The 24,454-nt window shown below is 50.2% G+C and overlaps 1 protein-coding gene across 3 annotated transcripts in view; it reads left to right on the forward strand.

Annotated features, from left to right (window-relative positions):
* The window catches only part of TBC1D22A (TBC1 domain family member 22A), a 309,293-nt gene that overhangs the window by 17,679 nt on the left and 267,160 nt on the right, over positions 1-24,454 (forward strand). For 2 of the 3 annotated variants that reach the window (XM_081311235.1, XM_081311236.1), the window contains exons 2-4: positions 4,590-4,646; positions 5,595-5,935; positions 9,194-9,370. In XM_081311235.1, the coding sequence (XP_081167361.1) occupies positions 4,590-4,646; positions 5,595-5,935; positions 9,194-9,370 (575 nt within the window). The remainder of the gene's footprint in view (positions 1-4,589; positions 4,647-5,594; positions 5,936-9,193; positions 9,371-24,454) is intronic. The other variant, XM_081311237.1, reaches the window with a different exon arrangement.

The raw sequence follows: 24,454 nt of genomic DNA on the forward strand, positions 1-24,454 counted from the left end.
AGCAGGGTGCAGCTTTATTGTTTTGTATGTGGGTATTGAATTGTCCCAGCACCACTGTTGACAAGACCATTTTTTCCTCACTGAATCATTTTCGTGCCCTTGTCAAGTCCAGTTGACTGTAAGGGCAAGGATTTGATTCTGCACTTTTAATTCTTTCCATCCATCTCTGTTTCTATGCCAGGCCCGTACATCCTGTGTATGGGTGCTGACTCTTGTAGTAAGTTTTGAAACCTGAAATTGTTGTTCTTTTTCATGACTGTTTTGACTGTTCTTGGTCCCTTGCATTTTGCATGTTTCAGGCTCACCATGTGAATTTCTGCAAAGAAGCCAGCTGGGATTTTGGTAGGGATTTTGCTGAGTCTGCATTGAGTTTGGGGAATCTGGCCCTCTTAAGATCCAGCCATTTTTTGGGGGGCGGGTACCAGGGATTGAACTCAGGGTACTTGACCACTGAGCCACATCCCCAGCCCTATTTAAAAAAAAATTTTTTTTAGTTGTAGATGGATACAATACCTTTATTTTTATTTATTTATTTTTATGTGGTGCTGAGGATCGAACCCAGGGCCTCACATGTGCCAAGGCTAATGCTCTACTACTGAGCCACAACCTCAGCCCCCCAGCCCTATTTTGTATTTTATTTAGAGATAGAGTCTCACTGAGTTGCTTAGCACCTCACTTTTGCTGAGGCTGGCTTTAAACTCGTGACTCTCCTGCCTCACTTCCCAAGCCACTGAGATTACAGGCATATGCCATTGCTCCTGGCTAGGCATTTGGACATTTGATAAGGAACATGGGGTATCTTTCTGATTATTTAGGTCTTCAGTTTCTTTCAGCAATGTTTTGTAGTTCTTAAAATGTAAATGTTTATACTTAAATCTATTTCTAAATATTTTTTTTAGTGCTTTCTTAGTGGGATTATGTTCTTTTTCTTTTAAAATATTTATTTTTTAGTTGTAGTTGGACGCAATACCTTTATTTCACTTATTTATTTTTTATGTGGTGCTAAGGATCGAACCCAGGGTCTCGCATGTGTGAGGCGAGCGCTCTACCACTGAGCCACAACCCCAGCCCTGGGATTATTTTCTTAATTTTATTTTTTGATTTTTTTTTTGCACTGGTGTATTGCAGTTGACTTTTGTGTGTTGATCTTGTATCCTGAAACCTTGTTTTTTAGTTCTAATAGATTTTTAGTGAGTTCCTTAGGACCTCCTAAATACAGGATTATTTTTCTTGTCAGGTAGTATTACTCTAGCTAGATAGATACCCTTTATTTCTCGTATGATTTGCCTAAGTGGGATCTCTGGTACAGTGCCAAGCGAAAGTGAGAAGAGCAGTTAGGCTTGTCCCCTTCCTGCACTTAGGAGGACAATCTTTAGTCCTTCACCAGCGGAGTGTTAGCCTTGGAATTTGAAGATGATACCTTCTCATCCTGGCTTGTTGAGAATTTTTATCATGAAATGGTGCCATTTTTGTCAAATGCTTTTCTGTATTTATGTAGGTGATCATGTGGTTTTATCCTTTCTTTTCACGTGGTGTGTGGCATTGAGTGAGTTGGGTAGTGAAGCCAACCTTGCATTCCGGCGTAGCAGTGTGCCTGGACTTTCTCCTGTGGGGAGTGTTTTGGCTACTAATTCAGTTTCTTTGCATTATGTATGTCTAATCATTTTTTCTGTTTCTCTGTGGATAAATTTTGATGATTTGTCTTCCTGGGCTTTGTCCATTTCATCTCAGTTACCTAATGTGTTGGTGTGTAGTGGTCCACTATCTTCTGGTATAGTTCTTAAAAACATTTCTGTCAGGTTAACAATCTCCTCTTTGCTTCTGGTTTTAGTAATTTGAGTCTTCTTTCTTTTCCTTTCAGTCAGTCTTGGTAACATTGTCCTCTTTGTTCTTTTGGTTTTGCTTTTATTCCTCTTTTTTTTTTTTTTGAATATGTACACATTTGTTATTTGTTCTAGTTAGTCATAGATTTTGAGGAGACAACCAGCCAGTGCTGCCCTCACCTGCAGTCCCGCCATGGTGCTGGGTTCCTCTCTTCCTTTGGGTGGGGTGGCCCGTTGAGTGTTTCTGTGTGACATTTCATTTGAAGAGTTGGTTTACTGCTGGAGTGCCCCCTCTCACTGGTACTCAGTGAAGCCCTGCAGAACAGAACCAAGCTGCACATGTTGACCTGCATGAAAAACAAGCCTGAAAACCAGGTTGCAAAAGGTGCACGTGTGACGGTGATATTAACATAGCATGAGGCACAGAGACCTGTTGCACACACTCTCTGGAGTGTTCCCCAAGGCAGAAGCACCTGTCTGGGCATTATGCATGCTAAGTATACTTGGCAGCTGCCTCTGAGGATGCAGGAAAGGGAGTGGAACTGAGGAGGACTTCAGCTCTGGGTGACAGAGTGTTAGGATCTGGTGGAACTCAATCTCTGGGTGATGCTTGTGTGGATGTTTCTCACATTTTGGGTATCATTAAGCTGGCCTCGCAACCTGCAGGGACTTGTGACTCAGGGAAGACCCAGGTTTCCATCTTGGATGGCAGTAGTCATATCTGTGATTTGTTGGTTTATGGGGACCAAAGGAACTGACATGTTGGATTCTGAGTAAGTGGAATCTCTGCTTGAGACGACAGTTCTTGATGTCTTCTGGCTTGCAGGAGCTTGGAGCAAACATGCAGGCTGTTGAGAGTGGCTGAAGCCGAGTTGTGGTCATGGGGCCGTCCCTCTGCTTCTCGGTATGCATCATTCCTTTTGTAAAAGCATCGATCCAGCCCCTGTCACTGCCCTGGTCCATGGCCTGTGGTGGCTACGACATCAGCACTCAGGACAGTGCCTGGCATAGGGCAGGTCCTTATTGGCTGAGCAGATGGATCTGAGCTTTCTGGTTTCTTTTTCAGCGTGAGGGCAAATCTTATCCTGATACGTGCAGAAATAAATGTGGTGTTTGGAGTTCCTTTAGAATTGTCTTCTGAAATCACCCTGTTCTCTTACTGACTTACTTGGAAGTCAAGAGTTGTAGCCAGGCTCTTTGAATTCCCTTCACTTCCTGGTGTCCATCCTCTGTGGAGTGTATCCTTCCTGGACTCAGGATCAGGGAAGCCTGACATGAGCATGTTCCTGCTCACTACAGCGGTGGCCCCTGGATGCCACTTTTATTCCCCGCCTCGTTCATCCTCTGCTTTGCCCTCAGACCTCATGCATCTGCTCTCTCCACCTAGAATTTTCTACCTGGTACATTTTTCTAGGTCTAGGTGTCAAGCAAAACCCAAGACTGGGTGTCAGTGTTCCCATGGTGTGTCTCGCAGGAACTACCATAGAGCATGACATAGGCCACCTTATTTTTCGCTTCTGAAGCTGTTGTAAAATCCTTAATGATTTGGATCATATTGTACTTATTTTTGCTTCCTTCATCCTGTCATAGAGTTGATATCCAACAATGTTTGTTACATTTTACTGAAAAATGTTCTGCTACAGGCATAGAAATGAATAGAAAGTAGAACACTGCAAAATGACCCAATGTAATGTTTTTTAAAAATATTTTTAATTGTAGATGGACATAGTACTTATATTTTATTTATTTTTATGTGGGTCTGAGGCTGGAACCCAGTGAGATGTGCCACACAAGCATTGTACCACTGAGCTACCACCTTAGCCCCAAGGTAATATTTTAATGTATATGAAAGATGACATCCTCAAGCCAGTTGGGAGGAGAGCTTATAATAAGTGGTATTAGAACAATTGATTTTTAAAAAAGTTTCCTAATAAACACTATGTAGTGAAATAAAGCAAATTATAGATGGATTTTAAAATAAGGGTTAAAGATGTGAAAAAAACAGAAGTGTGAAAAAGCACATAGTTGGGAATTTATGCAGTTTCAGAAGGGAGGGCCTTCCTTTGTGGTCACCAAAGTGGATCCTATGTGAAGAAGACCAGAGTGGTGGACCTTGCCACCGGTGACTACGAAAACAGATTTGTCACTGGTGTTCATTTTCCATTGCTACTCTAATGAATTGGCAAAAACTTATTGCCTTACAACAATGTATGTGTCATCTCAGGACTCTGGATGTCAGAAGTCTGATAAAGGTCTCTCTGGGCCAAAATCAAGCTGTCAATAGGATCTCCTTCTGGAGGCTCCAGGGAGAACCCTTTTCTTTCCAGTGTACCGTGATAAAACCATTAATTCTTTAGAAACATTATGTTCTTTTGGTGGTGCTGCGTTTGACATTCAGACAAAGTGATGAGAATTCCCAGACAGGCATTTGTATGTGTTTGTGAACAGCTTGTGTGACGGACAGTGCCCCCAAGGGCCTCGTCTCTCAGTGGGTGCCTGAGTTCTGTGGTGGTGCCTGGAGGGCTGCGGGCCCGTTCTCAGGAAGGGCCTAAATGCCCTGCTTGTGTGTGGTGGGTGGGCCTCTGTGGTGCCACGCATTCCTCTTCGACCTGCCCTTAGGACCTGGCATGGAGGAGGGTTGTGGTGGCCCGTGAGTTGCTGCTTCCACAGTGGTGTGGCTTATGAGGAGCTGTCCCTTCTCCTGAGTCAGTGGTGGGCTCTCAGCAATGCCAAAGAAAAGCTGATTTGTTTTCTCCTTTTTGTTAGCATCCAGCATGTGTATGGAGCCCAGCACCCACCTTTTGATCCACTGTTACATGGCACGTAAGTGACATTTCCTTTCACTTTTGGCTTCACAGCTGCTTTGAGGAGGGCTGGGGTAGCCAGTGTCTTCCTACTGTCCTCCAGCTCACTGAGACTCCCAAGGGCAGGGAAAGTAGCCTCTCATTTGGCAAATGTGGACCAGGCAACTGCTTCTTGCGAGACACAGCTGTCCTTGCCTAGCTCATCCTGCAGTGGGACAGGTGACACGAAGGCTGCAGCTACGTGTGGTTGGGGGTGGAGCCTTGCAGGACAGGGAGCTGGTGCCGTTAACTGGTGCAGCCTGGCTTCAGGTCGTTCCTGGAGGCTCATCTGACTCCCCGTCTCTTGCCTGCTGCCCTGGTCCTTGCTGCTACACCACAGCAGGTGGGAGCAGAGGGAGTGAGTGGGTCTTGGTGGGTACTTGTGGGAGGGTGCTGGTGTGGCTGCAGCACTCACCTGTGTGCACGCTTCCTGACATCTACAGGGCTGATGTTGTATGTTGTCACATTTCTGGGGAGTCTCCTTTAATGATACTGTTTCCAAACGTGCACACCACAGGCTGTGCTCTCTGCACAGTCCTTGCTGCCCCAGCCCCTCAGCCGTTGCTGTGGGAGCTTTGCTGAGGTGCTGGGAGCATGCAACTCAGTTTGCGGGTCCAGACCTAAATGAGTTCAGACTGTGAGTCTGAATAGCGTTGCCCCGAAGTCCTGTGCTTCCTAGTGGGGTTCCGTGGGTGGGATGACAGCAGCTGCTCAGCTTGGCTACCCTAAAAACCTTCTCCTTGCCGTGGCTGGATCCTCCTGCACTTTGCCTCGTCTCATTTTGCTCTCTGTGTGACTCGTGTTTGAGTTCTCACAGCACCTTCCTCTAGACTGAGCGCCTTCCTGAGTGGGGGCTCTTTCCTGCTGATTTAGGACGTGTGCTGCCGCTCCTCTGAGTGGGTGCAGTAATGATGCCTTTGCTTTGCAGTTTGCTCAAGTCCACACCCAAGGTGTCAACCACCCCAGTGAAGGCCAAGAGGGTCAGCACCTTCCAGGAGTTCGAGAGCAACACTAGTGATGCCTGGGATGCTGGGGAAGATGATGACGAGCTCCTGGCCATGGCGGCCGAGAGCCTGAACACTGAGGTGGTCATGGAGACAGCCCACCGCGTCCTGCGCAACCACAGCCAGCGGCAGGCCCGGCCTGTGCTGCAGGAGGAGCCAGTGCCCGCACAGGAACCAGCGCCTGCAGCAGAGCCACTCACAACTCCAAGCGGGGACCTCCGGCTGGTGAAGTCTGTCAGCGAGAGCCACACATCCTGTCCCGAAGGTAGGCGGGGCGCACCAAGGTAGTGACATGCCTTTCGTCCTGGGAGACAGGAGATGAGATGGGGTGCCTGTTGTTTATGCAGGACTCCCACCCATAAAATCTTAAGGTCACCTTCCATGGGGCTGCAGTGTCCCCCGGCAGGGGAGGTGGCCTGCGCTTTTCCCTTCAGGTCCTGATGTGCTTTTCTTTGCTCCTCTGAGCTGTCACTTTCCTTCAGAGGAAGTGGCAGGGCTGGTGGTTTTTGGGGTGATTCCCAAGAGGGCCACTGAGAAGCATGGTGTCTTGTGGGATCCCCATCTTCCTCTGAAAGATGCTGGCTGTGCCGAAGGCTGTCTTGCATCCCTTCCTCAGGTTTAGGGTGCTGTCTCCGCATTTACAGATGAGAAAGCCAGAATCATCATGGTAGCCTTGGATGCAGACCTGCGCTTCGTACCTGGTCTAGTTTTCAAAAACGCCTTCTGGGGATTAATGAACTTCTAAAATGTTCCATGTCTCTTGAGCTAGAATATATGAGTTATTTTACATGATCATTTTTCAGTATTGGAATGTAGTAAATTTGAAAGTCTTTAAGCTTACGGATGGACAGCCAGATGTGGCTCTTGCAGCTGATTGAAAGTCCTGGTGATGATGGAAGTACACGCTTCCCACCTTCCCATGCTTAGTCCTGCCAGGGTGCTTTCAGCTGTGGCACTCCTGGTGTTGCCTGCTCACAGACTGTGCTGATGTTGAAACTTGACGAGCTGTGAAGGCCACTTCTCAAGCCCCTGGGGGTCTGGGTTGAATTTGTGACAGCTGCCTCTGTTAGTGATGGTCTTCCACACTCCAGATGCCAGGGCTGAGAGTGGGCAGGACTAGGAGGTGTATGGTGGGATATCCTGAGCAGATGCAAGCTCAGAATGCATCCATCCAGCTGGGGGAACCATGGGATGTTACCCTGCATGCCACCTCCTGCAAAGAAAGCAAAGTGATGGTGCCCGAGGAACTGTGTGTCTGGGAGAGGGCTCTTGAACTCCTTGCTTTGGCCTTCGCCTGCCATGGGGTTGGTCATCTCTCCTATGTCTGCTTTCTGAGCAAGCTTTTTTTTTCGGCACCTCAATACAATAACAACAACAACAACAAAATAATAATAGTATTTATTGATCATTTGCTGTTGCCAACGCTTTAATAATAAACTTTGCAGTAGCTCCTTAACCTCATGTCTTCTAGGAGGGAAGGCATGTTGTCCAGTCCTCTTTCATGGATGAGGCATTGAGAGGCCTAGGGCTGTCCCCTGAGTGGTGGGACTGGTGTTCGGGTCCAGGACACCTGGCTTGGAACCCTGCTATTAGCTGCTGTCCCTACCCCATAGAGAAGGGGTTCTCATCAAAGTGATCCTGCCCACAGGGCCCTGGGGCACTGTCTCTGGACACATCAGGTGTATATGTATGTAACTGTGTGTGGTACAGGGCTGGAGATACTACTTAGCATCCCGCATTGCTCAGGGAAGCCTCTGCCCCCAACAGAGACTGATCAGTCTCTTGTATCTGTAGCAGTGAGGCTGAGGAGCCCTGAAATGGGAGGCACCTGCTGGGGACACTGGTCGCATTGGTGGTTGGGAGCAGAACCTGTGCAGTGTAGGGGGAGAGTAGGTGTGCTTGATCCCCCGGTCCTGGCCTCTGAGATCACTGGACATTTTCCTCAGCAGTGGCATGAAGATGGCACACTTCTGTTCTTGTTTTCAGGGACTTAAGATCATACCTGGGGTGAGTATTAGTGGGAATAGGCAAATTTGTGAGTGGATGAAATGTAGAGTGTCCAGGAGCCAGAGACCCCATTTTGTCTTGTTGTAGAGAGTGCAGGGTAAGGTCGTGGAAGTCTTCAGGGAGGAGGGGATGTCTGTTGGTGTCCAGGATTAGAAGGTCAAGGCTTTTGGGTCTGAAACAGTCTCTCTGGGCAGGGCTGTGTCTGACCATCCTGCCTCTGTGCACTTTGCAGGTCTCTGAAGGCAGGATGGTGCCCCAGCTGTGTGTTCTTTTTGGTATCCTGTGCAGCTGCTTGTGTGTGCTTCGCTTGGGCCCTGTGCATCGCCCCTTAGGGCCCTCACGCAGGCTGCTCAGGCCATCAACCTGAAGTTCCATTTTACTTTTCTGCTGATAGGAACAGTGTTTTGCCCTTCTGAGCATCCTAAACCGTTCTGTCCTGTGGGGCACAGTCCAGTTCCAGTGATTGTGTTCATGGGCATCTGTGCTTCTGCCTTCCTGTGTGCTGCCTTGGGGACCTCAACATCACCTGTGAATACCTATGGCCTGCCTGCTGTAGTCAGCCTTGGTCTTCAGCCCTGCAGGGTAGCTGGATTGAACATGCAGTGTGGTGCAGTGGTAGGCCCTGGGCTCACCAGCCTTGGGCTCACTGGCCCTGCGCTGTGGGGTGATGCAAAGGTCCCGAGCAAAGCATGTACAAGCAGCCACCTGGCCAGATTGTGAGGGGAGGAGGCTGCTGGGCAGGATGAGCTGCAGGGTAGCACTCGTGCCCTGCCCCTCTGCAGCTGCTGCCAGTGCACCTGCTGGCTCCACGGAGCTGAGCTTTGCGCCATTCCCTGGCATGTATTCTTGCTTTCTCTTGTATTCTGTTTTTTGGAAGATGAGGTTGCTGGGTGGGATTTAGACTAGGAGTCAGAGCCCATAGGGTCTCTTGCCGGTTGGTCCCAGGAAGCACTGCTGTGTGACCTGGAAGCCCTGAGCTCCTTTTCATGGCTGTCCCTGGCCCAGGTTCCTGGATGTAGCATACTGTTATGCCATCCCCAGTGTCCCAGAGAGCCCAAGGGTCCCAGGGGTGTAGCAGCAGGAGATGCCCTGGTGGGGGTGGGGGCCTGTATTTTGCTGCCACTGCAGCCCACCCTTGCCTGCCTGGCTTCCTTGGCTTCCTTGAGATGCTGTTCTCTTCCCAGCCTTCCTCCCCAGGGCTGTGACAAGGTCTGGGAAGTGGGCAGGCCAGGGGGAGTCTGGAGGCAGTGGCGTCAGAGGTGCCCTGGAGATAGCAGGAGGTGCTCTTGGTGTGTCTTGGTTCCTCCCTCACTGTTCTCCTGCCTTGGAAGGCTGCATCTTTTCTTGTTACGTGTTACTGGAGGCTCTCTGCCCACGTATAGGTCTGGGTGAGCCCTGCAAGCCACTAAGGGACGGTGGGCACCGCAAGTGAGAGGCCACCTTGATGCAGGAGGAGGGTGTGGGCAGCAGTGGGCAGGAGGCTCACCTTCACCTTTCCCTGTTCTCACTCTTGCAGAAACTGCCAGCAACGTGATCCCTCTACAGAGGTCTCAGTCTCTTCCCCACTCGGCCACCACTGCACTGGGTGGGACGTCTGACATGAGCACCCTTGGAGGCTCTGCTCTGAGCGAGAGAGAGGCTTATCGTCTGGACAAGTTCAAGCAGTTGCTTGCGGGCCCCCACACAGACCTTGGTGAGTCCCTGCAGGCTGGAGGACGCCAGTGGCCGTTCTAAAGGAGACGCTGGGCATGGTACATAATGCACATGTCCCTGTGTGAGTGCCTCATGGGGGTTGCTGTGCTCCGTTCCCATGCCAGAGCCTGCTAGGACACCAGGGATGCTGACAGCGTCCTGTGAGGGGCTATGTTAGTGCCTTTCCAGCTTCTTCTTCCTCTGCTCCTGGATGGACCTCTCCTGCTGTCCTCTGTGGCTCCTTCAGGCTGGCTAGGTGGCTGTGTTTGTTTTCATAAGCATGGGTTGAAGGCTGGCTCACAGGGCGAGGGCTGGCTGGTTACCACCCTCCTGCTCTGCTGACTGCTTTCCTGCCAGAAGGCAGAGGGATCAGAGGGTGGGGAGACAGACAGCTAGGCCCGTGTGGGTCCTGGGTGCAGGCTGGGGGTGAGGGAGGGCAGTCACCAGTGCTGGTCTTCCCCAGAGCAGCGTTGTGGCCAGACCCTGAGGTGTGTGCTCGCCCTCAGTTTCCTCTGGCAGAACCCCACTCTCAGACAGCTCTGTTGTGAGTGCCACTCTGCACTGGGTGTTTGCTGGATGGTGGAAGGTGCAGTGCCTGTCTGGGCCAGGAGGTGGCGATTGGGGCATGTGGATGGGGGGAGGGCTTACCCAGCCCTTGTGCTCAGGAGGCTGGGGCTGAGGCTGTGAGGCAGAAGGTAGAGAGAGGGCAGGACGTAGTTTGGAGCCATGAAGGAGGGGAGCTCTGGAAAAGTCTGAAAAGCTTCTGATACACAGCTCCAGTTCTGAGGGAATTTCCTCTGCTTAGTTTCATTTATTTTTTGACTCAGCGACACACGTATGTGTCACAGTATTGCAAAGCACAGAAGGGGTAAGTGAGAGTGAGCCAGAGCCTCTTGCCCTGTCTCGGGCTCCACTTCCCTCCTTTTCATTATTCCAGATGTCTTCTTCCAGAGGGAGTTAGTGTGCACATTGTGTTAAACATTGTATTTTGATGTCGTTTATTGTTGCAGAGAAGTGGCCACTCAGTTTGCCCTCTCCTAGATTCACCATTCTCTACATGTGTTTGTATGTGTGTATTTTTTCCTGAGCCATTTGAAGCTCAATTGGAGATATCCTCTTCTACTCTGGAAAACTTTATTGTGAGTTTTCTAAGAGTGAAGATATCTTCTCAAGTAATCGTAGTGCAGTTTTCAAGTAAAGCAATTCAACATAGACGTTGTACTGTTTTTTTTTTTTTTTTTTTTGTACTGGGGATTGATTGAACTCAGGGCCACTCGACCACTGAGCCACATCCCAGCCCAATTTTGTACTTTATTTATAGATAGGGTCTCACTGAGTTGCTTAGCACCTCACTTTTGCTGAGGCTGGCTTTGAACTTGTGATCCTCCTGTCTCAGCCTCCCGAACCACTGGGCACCATTCTATTTTAACAATACTGCTGTGATAATCTGTCGTCCATAGTCACACTGTGCCATTCTTCATCTCTTTGTTCCTAGTATGGAACCCAGGCTGGCTGGTACATTCCTTTCAGTCCCCATATGCTTAGCTTTTCATTGTGGTTTTTGATCTTGATATTTTTATAGAGTGAGTACAGGCAGTTATTTGGTAGAATGTCCCTGAGTTTGCTGTTTCCTCATGATGAGATCCAGGTTGATAAGTTTTTTGGCAGGAGTATCATGTAAGAGATTTGTGTCCTTGGTCATCATAGCAGGAGGCATGAGGTTGGTTTGTCCTAACATGGTCATACTGACTCTGGCCACTTGATGGAGGTGGTGCTGCCAGCTCTGCACACTGAAAAGTTACTCTTTTTCCCTTGATAATTAAGAAGTGACAGCTAGGCATGGTGGTACATATCTATAATCCCAGGTGCTCAGGAGGCCGAGGCCTCAGTAACTTAGTGAGACCCTGATTCAATATAAAAATAAAAAGGGCTGGGTGTACTTCAGTAGTAGAGTGCTTGCCTGGCATGTAGGAGGCACTGTGCTCAGTCCCCAGTACTGCAGGAAAAAAAAAAAGCAATTTGTAGAAACTTTTGAGCCTACACACACACACACACACACACACACACACACACACACAGACACACACACATGTATGTATATTTTAACCTTTATTTACATGTGGTGCTGAGGTACATGAGGTACCTCACATGAATTAGGCAAGCACTCTACCACTGAGCTACAGCCCCTGGCCCTTACAATATATATATATTTTTGCCACATAAAAGGTAATATTTAACTATATGTTTTCCTATAACAAAAGGTAATATTTAACTATATGTTTTCCTATAACAGGTCAGGGGGCATCCCTTGGATGCATATCACATAATTAATTTCTCTAGCTCCCTAGGTTATTCCTTGTTTTCTGTTATTACAGATAACTTGAAAACTTTAGTATCTGAACCTCTGATGATAACATTTGCAGAATGGCCCTCGATGTAGGTGGGAGAGAGGGAATAGGACAGGATGGCTCCTGTGAGTTTGGCGTAAGAACTGGGCAGCTAGAGGTCCCATCCACCAAAATAGGAAATAAAGACAGACTGTTCTTGCAGGAGCATGGGCTGTGGTTTATCCGTATTTCAGATGCTTCCTGTGCTAGCGTTCGATGTGCCTTCTTTGCAGGGTCTGGGAGCAGCTGAGGCAGGGGAGGGGCAGAACCTCATGGTGCTTGTGGGTCAGGCCCTAGATTTGGACTGCCTCTGTGGAGATCCTGAGCGCGTGGGGAGGTCCTGGGCCTCGGGGTCCTTGTGCATCTGGAAGACGAGCTGATGGCAGGACTGAGTTTGCAGATTGAGTGGGACGGTGCGTGTAACATGCTTAGGTGAGAGGGCCTAGCACATAGTATGCTCACAGATGTCGTTTACTTTTATTATTGTTATTTTATTTTCACTGGCCTACTTACCCTCTAACTTGATTTTTCTGATGTTGATTTATTATGGTATGGTAACTTTAGTGCTGAATGATAAATCGAGGTTGTTCACAGACAGCTTCCTGTTGTGCTCAGAGGTTTCTAAAAGGCGAGAGGTTAGGAGGTGTCCGAGGGAAACAGATGTGCCTGGTGGGAGTTCTGGTCTAGTCAGGCTCTGCGCACCAGCTAGAATTTCCTTGTGGATTTAGTCATTGGAGCAACTTTTGGAAATTAAAATCATACTTATAAATGAAGCTTCCAGGGTTGTAAGAGAATGAATATGTATGGGTAAGTCAAAAGGTTAGCATGTAGAAGTCAGATTCCTTTGTGAGGTTGGTTCAATTATGGATTTTTTCTTTCTTCAGAATGCTATTTAAATAGTACAATCTAAAGCCAACAGTTAAAGTCAGAGCTTAAACTGTACTGGATTTATATTTAGTGGTAAGAGAAAACATAGTGGGTAAATTGCCTGTTTCTTAAGGCCTGTAAGGTAGCTCCGAGAAGAGTGGAACATATTCCTTTCACATTACGTAAAAACTTAAGTGGCAAATATTTGCCGACATCGGAGAAGCAAATTGCTGATGTGCAAAGTGCCACAGAACAGTGCCTGCTGCATATCACCGTCCAGCGAGTGCTGCTTTGTTTAGCTTGTGCTGCTAGGAGCCTGGGGAAGAAAGTAGCAAATAGAACTTAACAGCTCATTCCCCTCTTAGCATTGACTCAATATTTACTCATACAGAGACTGCCTGTTTGAAACCTGAGAAAATGACACTTAGAGGCGTCCTGTTTGTCACATGTGTCTGGTGAAGGGGAGTATGATTTGGCAATGTGCAAAAACACGCGGTTTCCTGAGAGCTGCTGAGCGACTCCTTGTAGCGGAGGGCCTGGAGGGCGCACTGTGTGGAGCATTCAGACAGTAGAAGAGGCGGCACCCTGCTCTTGGAGGAGTGGGCCCGGCGTCCAGTCATGTTCCTGCTTCCCTGAGGGAGCATCTAGTCTGGCCTTGGATCAGGAGGGTTGTCTGGCCCAGGGCGGAAGGTGGCCAGGTGTGGAGCCCTGTGCCTTGGCAGTTTGGATGTGGGAAGATGCCCTTAGTGTCCATGGCTGGAGGACAGCATGCACAGGGCCTGCGGGGCCTGCGGTGATAGGGGGAGTCACATGCTGCCTGTGCCCTCACTCCTATGTGACTGACTCAACAAGTGACTCAGCCTCCTGGTCTTGTCAGCTGTGAAGCGGAAGCAGGTCTACTTGCAAGGTCCTTGGTGTTCGCAGGGTCTACTCCTTCAGCCAGTATGTTTGGCGCCCCTGCTGTGTCAATAGTCACTGTGAGGAGCTGGGAGCCGGCCCTGAGGGCCCTTCCTTCAAGGAGCTAGCCTTTTAGTGTTCAGGGGCAGATACACTCAGCACTCCAGATGCCAGCGGAAGTCCACAGGCATGCCTGGAGGACACAGCTATGCCGAGAGGTAGCGCTGGGTGGTCAACCAAGACCCTGAAAGGGTGCTTTCTGGCTGAGACCCTTGAAGGGAGGTGTTTGAAGATGGGGAAGGCATTCCAGGGAGAAGAGTGCAAAGGTCCTGTGGTGAGAGAGCTTCAGAAATGCTTGAGAAATGGCAGCTACGGAGCTCTGGCCTTGGTGGGGTTGGGAGAAAGGGAGAAGGCCAGTCGGGTAGGAAGTGGCCAGGTCCCAGTATTGAGAAAGCCAGATGAAGGCTCTCTGCTTTCCTCTGGACACAGTGTGAAGCCTCTGGGAGGTTTGGAACCCGGACTAGTGAAGCTTGGAAGGAGGGACCATGAAGAATTTCACCAGAGCATTGCCTGGGGCCCTGGACTAGGTAGATTCCTTGGGCAGCCTTGCTGGTATGGAGGTAGGGAGGGGCAGGGGATCCAGGGGTGATTGAAGGAAGATGAAGGCCCTGGGGATGGGTGGGGTGGGGTGGGGTGGTCAGTTTCTGGCACTGCTGGATGGAACTGGGTCTCGTTGGTTGGGCATCACGTTGGGTAGACTGGGAGAAGGAGGGAGCCAAACCATCAGAACCTGGAACCTAGGGGTTGCAGGAATAGGGGATAAAAACCAGAACATGTTAGGAGCTCGGGGATGAAAGAAATATGTTGCTTCAGCTGGGAAACAAAGTCATGGCCTGAGGAAACAGACCAGGGAAAGCAGTCTATTTAAATGTTTGCATAATTGCTGCCTTTGTGTGTTGTGTTACTAATCCCCACCAACTGCCCCACCCCAGGGCCCCAGACACTACCTGCCTGCTCCTGTTCGCTGGTTTGCTGTTGGGGAGATTGCTTCTAAGGTTAAGTAAGCAGCAGGCTCAGTCTCCTGGCTGTGGGGCAGGGCAGGGTGGGACAGTGTTGATCTGGTCTAGGCTTCCTGTCAGTTAGTGCAGGCAGCAGGATTCTTAGTGCACTTCAGAGGCCTGAGGAAGTTGTTTTGTCTCCTGTGGGTTCTGTTGGAGAACTTAGCATCTGCGCCAGGAGCAGCAGGCTGGCCCTGGGCCTGGCAGGCTGGCTCTGAAGAGCTGCTCCTCCCTTCTTGGCAATCTGCCAGCCCGCCCAGTGCTACTCTCTAGTGGCCATACCCTGGCTCTGCAGCCTGTGCCACAACAGGACAGCAAGGTGCAGTGGCAACACTGCCTTGGGTCTTTGTGCATATGTGTGTGCCCATGCATATTTATCATGTTTACTGAAGGGTGAGGGCAAGCTCAGAAGAGAGGAAAATGTGAGGGACAGAGAAGGCTTTAATTCACACTTGCCCTGGAATCTCATCAGGGAAGACAGGACAGGATTGAGCTACCAAAAAGCAAAGACCCTTGTGGAGAGGAAATGGATCCCCACTTAGCGACCATACCGGGTTCCTTTTCTAGCCATACCTCTGTGCATTTGGTGCCCAGGCTGCACTCACCTGCTTGCCCCCAGCGCCTCCACCCCGTCCCTGCTGCACCCTGGCCCTCTGCTCCCTCCCAGCCTGCCCCTGCCCCTGCCCCTGCCCCTGCCCCTGCGCCTGCCCCTGCCCCTGCTCTTTTGTGTGGCTGGCTGGCTGCCTGTCCTCCCCAGTGCTTTGCGTTCTGACTCATGGCTTAGTTTACATCCTCTTGCTGTGGGAGTGTGGGCAGTGCTGGGTCCCTGAGCCTGAGTCTGCTGTGCCGGTTCAGCCAGAGTGAGGCTCCTTACACCAGCTGGACAACTGGGTGCCAGCAGCTGCCTGGATGTAGGTGTGAGAGATGTGACAGCCAGTGACTGGCAGGATGCCTTTGAAGGTCTGGTTTTGTCTTTGCTCTTGTGGTTTTAGGAGCAAGTACTTCAAAGAGATCTGTCTTAGTTGGTTTTCTGTTGCTAAAACAAAATATCTGAGACCAGGAAACTTACAAAGAATGAAGGTTGGGTCCAAGAGCATGGTGGCAACTTTCTTGATGAATCATGACATGGTGACAGAGGGAAAGTGTATGTCAGCTCAGATCTCTTCCGTTCTGGGGGCCCAACCCCAATGACCTCTCAAATACTCCACCTCCAAATATGATTTGGGAATACACTGAAGCCATAGAAGTATTGATGGGGTGCTTGAGCCTCTCCAGCAATCTGTGGTCCCCCCTGCAGCTTGTCATCTAGAGCCAGGCTGAAAGGGCATCCAGGTTGGGGCTGGACTTTGGGTCAGTTGGCCCTTTTGCCCCAGTGCAAGACTGAACCTGGCACATAACTGGTGCATGGTGAACATTTGGGGAATGAGGGAGCACCTCTCAGTATGAAAGGTGCCATGGTCCCGTTGGGACTTGGCCAGGAAAATAATGTTTCTGCCGATTCTAACTCTAGGCACAGTGGGAGGTGGTGGCATGGGGTGCAAGTGCTTGGGGCCAGTGGTGGGGACACCCATCCTTCTCCCAGGCTTCCCTGTGGTATGCAGGGGACTGGAGCCTATTTCCTTCATTGACGGCTGGCTGGAGCTCGTGGGCTTGGGCGCCTATGGTCTTCAGTTCCCTCGTGTGCTGACTGTGCCCTTCACCCACCTCTGTTGGCCCCCATTTTGGCTTCCTGCTGCAGCTTCCCATGGCCCAGAGTGAACTGTTGAGGCGAGTTTCTTGAGGAATGTGGGAGAGGGGGCTCTTCACACCTTGTGTAAGTTCATCTGTATTTAAGGCAGTTCCCGGGTTCAAGGTGGTCGCCCGGGTTTGATTCAGGAACCCTGGTTTCTCTCCTGAGTGGCTCCAGCTGTGGATGCAACAGCAGTTGCTCAGTGTAGCTCCAGGCTGTCATTGTCATTCTAGTCTCCTCCTGCCTGCCTCACCCCACATAGTGCTGGGTAGCTCCTGTGCCTCTGTCCCCTAAGAGTTCCCTATGTTCAGTTCAGGTTCCTCCACAGAGCAGTAAGTGACCTTTCGAAGTGAGATCCAGTACTTCTCAAAGCCATCAGTGATGGCATGCTACCGGGCAGCCAGCCATAGGCCTGCTGTGACCTTCTAGGGCCACTGCCATCTGGCTCCTGTTCCTCTTGGCCTCATTTGCTGCCTCCTCTCCTGGGAGCATCCCAGGGCGTTTGCACTCACTTCCCTTGTCCCAGGGCAGGTCCTAGTTACCGACTGGCTACCACTCGGCTACTGCCCAGTGGGAAAGAAGGCTGCAGAGAATGGCGGGGTCCTGTTGACCCTGCCCCGCAGCAGCCTACGCTTGCCTGTGTTGAGTGTTGATGGAGCCCATGAATGCGCGAGGCCGTGAGGTGGCTGGTGACCTCGTTGCTGTCTGTGCTGGACCCTTAACCTGATTTACACAGGGGCTTACTGGTGATCATGGACTCCTTGTACCCTTGCTGAGGGCTTCTGCTGTGTGCAAGTGGGTACAATATTGTGGCTGTTGTCACCAGAGCTGTCTCATGGGGAGCTGTTTTTGAGGTGCTGTGTTTATGTTTCAGAATATTAAAAGGAAGAATGCAGCCTTGTTTTTGCGTGATAGAACCCTGTTGCCTGGTGACACACTGGCTCCACTTGGTCAACGCACTGTGCCTTCTGTGCTCTGCAGGGATGAAGGCCGGTATTGATAAATCCCTTCCTGCAAAAGTGCTCGTTTGTTTGGCATTGACCCTATGTAATTAGGGTGCAGGAGTTTGTGGTCCCCATTTTTCAGATGAGGAGACAGGCCCAGGAGGCCGAGGAGCTGGCCACTGTAGGAGCCAGCAGATTGCTGTAGGACCTGGTTTGTGTTTCACTGTATTTTGTTTAATAGGGCACGAGGAGTTCATTTTTAGAAGTTTGATACAGGATTAAATCATCAATGATTAAAAAAAGCAGGAGGAATTCCTAATGATAGAAACGCAGAAGTAGGAGACATGGCTGAGCCAGTGGCTGTTACCCCTGGATCTAATCCAGGAAGTAGGTGCCGAGGGCTGGGGATGTGGCTCAAGCGGTAGCGCGCTCGCCTGGCATGTGTGCAGCCCGGGTTCGATCCTCAGCACCACATACCAACAAAGATGTTGTGTCCGCCGAAAACTAAAAAAAAATAAAATAAAATAAAATATTAAAAAAAAAAGCAGGTGCTGAGAATGAAGAATAGTTTGGGTTTTTCTTTTTTAAAATATTTTTTAGTTATACATGGATGCAGTATCTTTATTTTGTTTACTTACTTTTATGTGGTGCTGAGGATTAAACCCAGTGCCTCACACGTGGGAGGCAAGCGCTCTACTGCGGAGCCACACCCCAGCTGCCTGAGTCTGGGTTTTGTATGGGAAGGTAAAGAAAGTCACATTTCCTCTGAATGTCAGGTGAGGGTGAGGCTTTGGTTGTGGTTTTTAGACAACTCGAGATGTTGATACAACTCTGGAGGTTCTCTGCCCTCGTCTTAGACTGTGTTCAAATTGGTCTTAGAGGGAAAAGTTCAAATCTGCATAAAATGCTTAAAGACAGAATGCCATTGGTTTTCAGTAAGAGTCTGAACAACTAGGTCTGTGTGCCCATCTGCTGGGCAGCAGTAGTACCACTGCAGGCGGGCTGCTGCACAATCCTCGCTTCTCCTTCACAGCTTTGGTGGCTGGAAGTCCAGGATCCAGGTGCCAGCTGATGCTGTCTCTGGGAAGAAGCTTCCTCTTGCTTGTAGATGCCAGTCCTTCTTGTGCCCCGATGTGTGGGCGTGGGTGGGCAAGAGTGTACACATGAGTGCTTGGGTCCAGGGATGCTGAGGCTCTGATGTGTCTTCCCTTGGGACACTAATCCTGTCCTTTTTTATGGGCCCTACAACTAATACTGGGCACATGTGAATTTCGAGGGACCCAACTCAGTCAGGAGTAGTTAGGATCCTTTTAAACCCATTTTTAGACCTGGGGTGTCACCATGTGTTTGTTTTAGGTTGTGGAAGTGGAATAACCGTGTTGTAGAAAAGTAAAAGGCCTTAACTTTCAGGCATTTGCTGCCCTGACTCTTCGCTTCCTGGGGGTCAGGGTAGTATAGGAACACGATCATGGGCTTGGGGTGGGGTCACAGTAGGGTCTGGCCGTGCCCAGCCACTTACCCACAGAGTGCTCTGAGTGGGTGCCTGTAGTCAGGCCTTGGAGCCTTGCTTACCTCTAAAGCAGGGCATGGCACTCACCTGCACCTTGCTTATAGATGCAAAGAGGCCCCGCAGGGCTGGTTGGCTGGGAGCCAGCGCAGAGTTGCCTGCCGCAGCTGCACATCACAGTTTTCTTACCATTCTCCCATCCTGTCTTTCCACAGAAGGTGTGGGAATGATATCGATGCGCTTTGTCACCCTTTTCTTCCAGTTGATATTATGCCACAAGCCTTTCCCATGTTGCCACATCTTCATAATCATCATTTCTAATGTTCGTATAATGTTTTGAAACGATCTTTACTTAAAATTGTTATTAAAATTGTTTATGTGTCTAAATCAACATTTAATTTATGTGCATAATCAAGACCTAGATACATTTTACAGTATTGAGAATTTGTAACATAAACTTCAGTAGCAGGGGTGCTATTCCTTGGTGTTCCAGAGGAGGGGGAGGAGGGCTGGAGGGCTGGGGATTCTCAAGGCTTGTCATGGAGTCTGGGGACTGGGAGTGTTGATTCTTATTTTATTTACTAATTTTTAAATTGAAAAAGCTGTACCTTAACACCAAGGTAAAGAACTGAAACGGTCCCTGAGAACTTACACCATGACAGATCTCCTTTCCTCCATGACCCAGCAGCAGTCCTGCCATTTATCTTTTTTCAGAAGTATTCTGCACATTTTCAAATAGTACATGTGGGTGTGTGTAAATATGTTTCTCACCCTTCCCCATTCTTTAAAAAATACAAATGGAAGCGTATTAGTATATGTACCCTTTTTCTCACTAAAAATTACAACCCGAGTACAGAAGAGCCTGAGGCCAGGAGCCGGCCAGCACTTTGTGGACAGCCGTCCTTCATTCCACCCACAAGTGTCAGATGGCATGCACCGTGGAATGTTCAATTGAAATATTATTATGAAAAAAAGGAGGTGAGGGGCTGGGTTGTGGCTCAGCAGTAGAGTGCTCGCTTAGCATGGGCGGGGCGCTGGGTTCAATCCTCAGCACCACATAAAAATAAGATTAAGGTATTGTGTCCAACTACAACTAAAACAGAATATATATAAAACAAAAGGAGGTGGAATTCAAATAGTATAGTAAAACATTTTGGGGTGAACTGGAGTGCACTTAGTACCTCTGCCCTGCTGAGCAGCCAGTGCCACCTCAGATGGCCTTCCAGAAGGGGTGTCTGCAGAAGTGTAGCCCTTGGGAGAGGTTTTTTATCACAATAATTACATAATTGGGGCTTTTTAGTCCTACAGTCAGATGGAGAGCAACCCCTTCCCGCGGGTGCCCCTTCCGGGGTGCCCCTCTTCAGGCACATGCTCTCCAGTTGAGGATCCAGTTACCTCAGGTCTGCCTTTCACACTCCCATGGGAACTGGGGGCAGCCAAGATGCCTGGGACATGTGCCACTGGCTTTCAGGAGGCTGAGAGGCTGCGTGTGTAACTTGTGGGCAGCACAGTGATGTGAAGTGGGATGGTGTGGTCCAGCTGGGCGCCTGCTCATCCCTCTGGGGTCGCAGGAGGCGGAGATTCTGTACCAGGCACATGTTTCTGGAGCACCTGCACTGAGACTGGTGTCGCCCAAGTCCAGTGAGATGGGAACTGTCTGAGGCAGGTGCTGCTTGCTATTCGTGTTTGGGGTCCCATCTGGGTAGGGCCATAGAGTGGAGCTGAACCACAGCTCTCTGCTGTGGGGTCCTGAGGCTGCCTGCTCCATCAGACCTCCTCCTGTACTGGCTCAGGTCTTGGGGGTCAAGTATGCCAGTGTTCTGGGGGAGTTTGGAAGCAGCCTGTTCCCTTGTTTTTACACTGTCCAAGGCCATTGTCATAGAGGTGTGATACCACCAAGTAAGTCCTTTTAGTTTCAATAAAATGGAAGTTGAGAGCAGTCTTGGTCTGCTGTTGAGGTGGCACTGAGGGACAGAGAAGCGAGGTTATCCCCTCCTCACAGGGCTACTCAGCATCATGGTGAGAGCAGGGTCCTTCCTGAACCCTCTCCTGGCCATGGCACCCCTTAGAATATTTTCATATACCCGCGTATTCAGTAAGCCCTTAGGAGTTAAATGACTTCTTTGGGGGGGAACTCTTATGTGATACTATGACATCCCTTGTTTTCTTGCCCTTGTTGTAGCATACTAGTTGTTTAGGAAGTGTGTGCTATGGAGGAGGATGCTCATGTCTCAGACGCCTCCAGGCATTGCTCCCCATCCTCGGTGCTCTCAGGATGCAGTGTGACCCAGCTTGTCTTCTTCCTGGGCTGCTTGCTTTCTCCTGTGTTTTGTCCAGCTGAAAGCCCATCACGTGAGATCTGGCTCTGCACGTGCTTGCAGGTGTTTGTTGGGTGAAGGCCGACCTGCCCTGAGGTGTGCTTCAGATGCAGGGCATACCTGGGTCCTTCGCTTGCTTGCTGCCTCCTGTGTGTGTGTGCGCACTGTGGCTGTCCCCTGGAGCTCCTTAGTGGTCCTGTGGCAGCCAAGGGCCAGCCCTTAAGGAGGGAAACCTTTTATCTGGAATCTGCAGCCCGAGTGGTGGGTGGGGATGCTGGTGCCTGTGCTGTGGTGGGACTTGCAGCCAGCCTTGCTGTGTCAGGATGCACTCACTGGCCTGTGTCAGGACAGGACTTACTACCAAGCATTCTGGGTCCGAGCAGCACACTGACCTCAGACCCCTGTGGGTGGGTGGAGAGTGGATATCTGATGTTTGTGAGCTTGTTTTGGCCAGGTGCAGGCACTGGGTGGGGACTGGCCACTGTGGATGGGCTTTAGTGCCTGTCATAAAGGTGGTGGGGAAAGCTAATTGGGAGAAGTGGTGAGGTGCTGTCAGCAGCAGAATGTGAGGTCCGTGCACCAAGCAGAGGTACATGGGGGCAGGACAGCAGGCTTCACTCCTCCCTTGGTCATCCTTCAACATTAACAGGTGTGTGCTCAGTACCCTGCCCCATGCTGCAGGGTGACATGCCCTTGGGTATGTGGAGGTCTAGCCTTTGTGGGTGCATCTTGTTTCACGTTGTGATTCCCATAGTTGGCAACAGGGCAGGGCCATTCTAGGTTGGGGGATAGCCCAGGCAGAGATTGCAAAGTGCAGGAGGAGGCAGAGGCCCCGCAGCACTCGGAGGTGTCCAGCACAGTGTGTGCAGCGCCGGGCCTCCTCCAGAGACAAAGGGTAGGAGAGGTTTCGGGTCACTTGGCTGGCTTTCAGTCTGCTACCCTTCAGGAATGGTGGCTCTGCATGGAAGGCAGGGGGCAAAGCCGAGAACGCTGATGTCTGTCAGGTTATGTGACAAGAAATGGAGCTGCGAAACGGATCCTGGAGGTGGGGAGGAGGGGCTGAGCCCTGGTCCAGTCCTGCCTCTGCTGGCCTTAGGCCTCTTTGCCATCCCTGGCCTCGGTCTCCTTGTCCGTAAGATCCAAGGGTTGGTGCAGGTGGTGGTTGGGGTTGGAGAGTCTCCAGCTCCTGGACTCTGTTTGGTGGGTAGTTGGGAGCCATGGAATGATCAGAACAGTGCTTTGGGGAGGTTAATCAGGCTGCTGTTCCTTTGTGATAATCCTGCTGTGGGGTTGGAAGTGACAGTGTGTGGGTGACACCTTGAAGTTCAGCGGAAGTGAATTAGCTGTGCTCTGAACTGTAGCCGTTTGGAACTACCTCATGCCATTTCTGGGTCTGGTGGAAACTTGGGCTCCCCTGCTGCTGCTCCTCCTGCCTGCTCTTTCCCTGGCATCGGCCTTTCTTCTCTGCACACCCTGTGGTCACAGCAGGCTTCAGGATAATGAGGCTGTTTAGTGCTGGCTTGTGGTGGTGAGTAGGCACAGGAGCTGTGTGTGATTCACAAGGATCACAAGCGGCCAAGCAGGACGCTGGCATTTGGAGAGCGCAGGCCCTGTGCTGCACAGGCGCTTGCTGCTGAGGGGGCTGCTTGGCTTCTGCGCTGGCCCACAGGCCAGCTCCTGCTGCTTGGAACTGCCTGCTTGCTGCCTTTCTGGTGGCAGCATGGCTTTGTCTGGTTCTCTGGGGCCACTGAGAAAAGGGTTGTCAACCTGAGGAATTGATAGAAGGTTTAACTAAAGTGGGTTGTTGTTAAAGGTGCGACCAAGGAACTCCAACTTTGGGATGTATTTGTTGAACTTTGTGTTAGTATAATACTTGTCAAATTTAGGAACTTCCATTCAATTTCTGTGAAAACGTTTTCTAATTATTATGAACCCACATTTGCCTGTTGGACTGGATCTCAGCGTCCTCCTGTGCTTCAGTCTTCCCAGCTATTCCCACTTCTTTCTGCCCTTACCAGTCTGCAGCCCATGTTCCTGGCCCGTGTGGTCCCTCTTACTGATAACTCTGTTGTGTCCAGGCTGTCTGCGTGGCGATTCGTGGGGCTGCCCCTGCCGACTGGTCACCATTCATCTCCCTGGTGGTCCCAGAGGCCTTTATGAACGAAGACATTTGCTTGTTCCTTTCCTTTAATGACCTTCTAGATTGGACCATTAAATCTGCACTAAAGCACACTCTTCTTTTCCATCTTTTCATGGTTATTTCCTCTGTAAAGTGCCTGTTGAATTAGACGTGGGTTTCCTTGTGTGTGCCAGTTCTATCAGGAGTCATTACAACTTCTAGGTTTGGATCCTTTGTGCCTGAAAATGCTATCTTCTTTGCCTAAACCAACTGCTAGAGGGTAACAGCTATTTAGCAGAGTTATTTTTGGTCTGTAGTATGCGCCATTTGATTTACAGTTGTTTTTAGTGAGATTTTAAATTTGCTTTGGCCAGTATGACTGACTTTTTGGGAGAGAGAAATATTATTTTCCTTTTAACTTTTCTTGACTCCTCCATTTTTTTCTGGGGTGGAAGAAAAACACTTTATTAATAGTGAACATTATTTCTGATACTTTAGTTAGAGAGCTGCCATGAGGCTAGGCATAGGGGGGTGCAGGGCTTCTTCCAGAGTTTGTCCTGGGACAGGAAGGCAGCCCTGTTGCAGGGCAGTACATCAGAGCTGGAGAGGACGAGGGCACTTGAGTATGTGGTGTGAGGACCTGGGAAGCTTGGAAGCAAGCCCCGTTCCTGGGCCTCGGCTGGGGGAGGGTCCTCGCGCCAGGATGCTGCAGAGGGAGTGTCGCACCTGTGCTGTCACGTCTGTGTCATGCCTGTTGTGACCCAGGTTGAACATCCCCCTTGGTCTGGGCTGAGCTTCACCCTGACCAGGTTGAGCTTCCACCTTGATCCAGGTCGAGCTGAGCTTCCCCTGACCTCCGTGTTTCACCCTGACCTCCGTGGAGCCTCCTCCTTGATCTGGGTTGAGCTACCACCAGGACTCTTGTGTGGCACTGCCAGGCGGGGGTTCTTCACAGACATGACGTGAGACCTAAGAGTACAGGGATTGGTTGGAAGGCTGTGTGGGAGGTAGGGCCTGCACCCCTGCAGTGGTTTGGATTCTCTGTGGCTGCCCGGCTTGTCAGCTTGTCCCCTGTCATCAAGGTGTGGTGTGTTTGGAGCGCAGGCCTCACTTGTGGAACATTTACATTGGTTCCTCTTGGCTGCTTTTTTTTTTTTTTAGTGGGATGGGGTCTTGCTGTGTTTACCCAGGCTGGCCATGAACTCTGGGTGCCAGAAGTCCTTCTGCCTCAGCCTCCTACGTACTGGGTTCATCTTTAC

Source organism: Spermophilus citellus (assembly GCF_964194105.1).
Source record: "Spermophilus citellus genome assembly, chromosome: 10".
Classification (NCBI taxonomy): domain Eukaryota; kingdom Metazoa; phylum Chordata; class Mammalia; order Rodentia; family Sciuridae; genus Spermophilus; species Spermophilus citellus.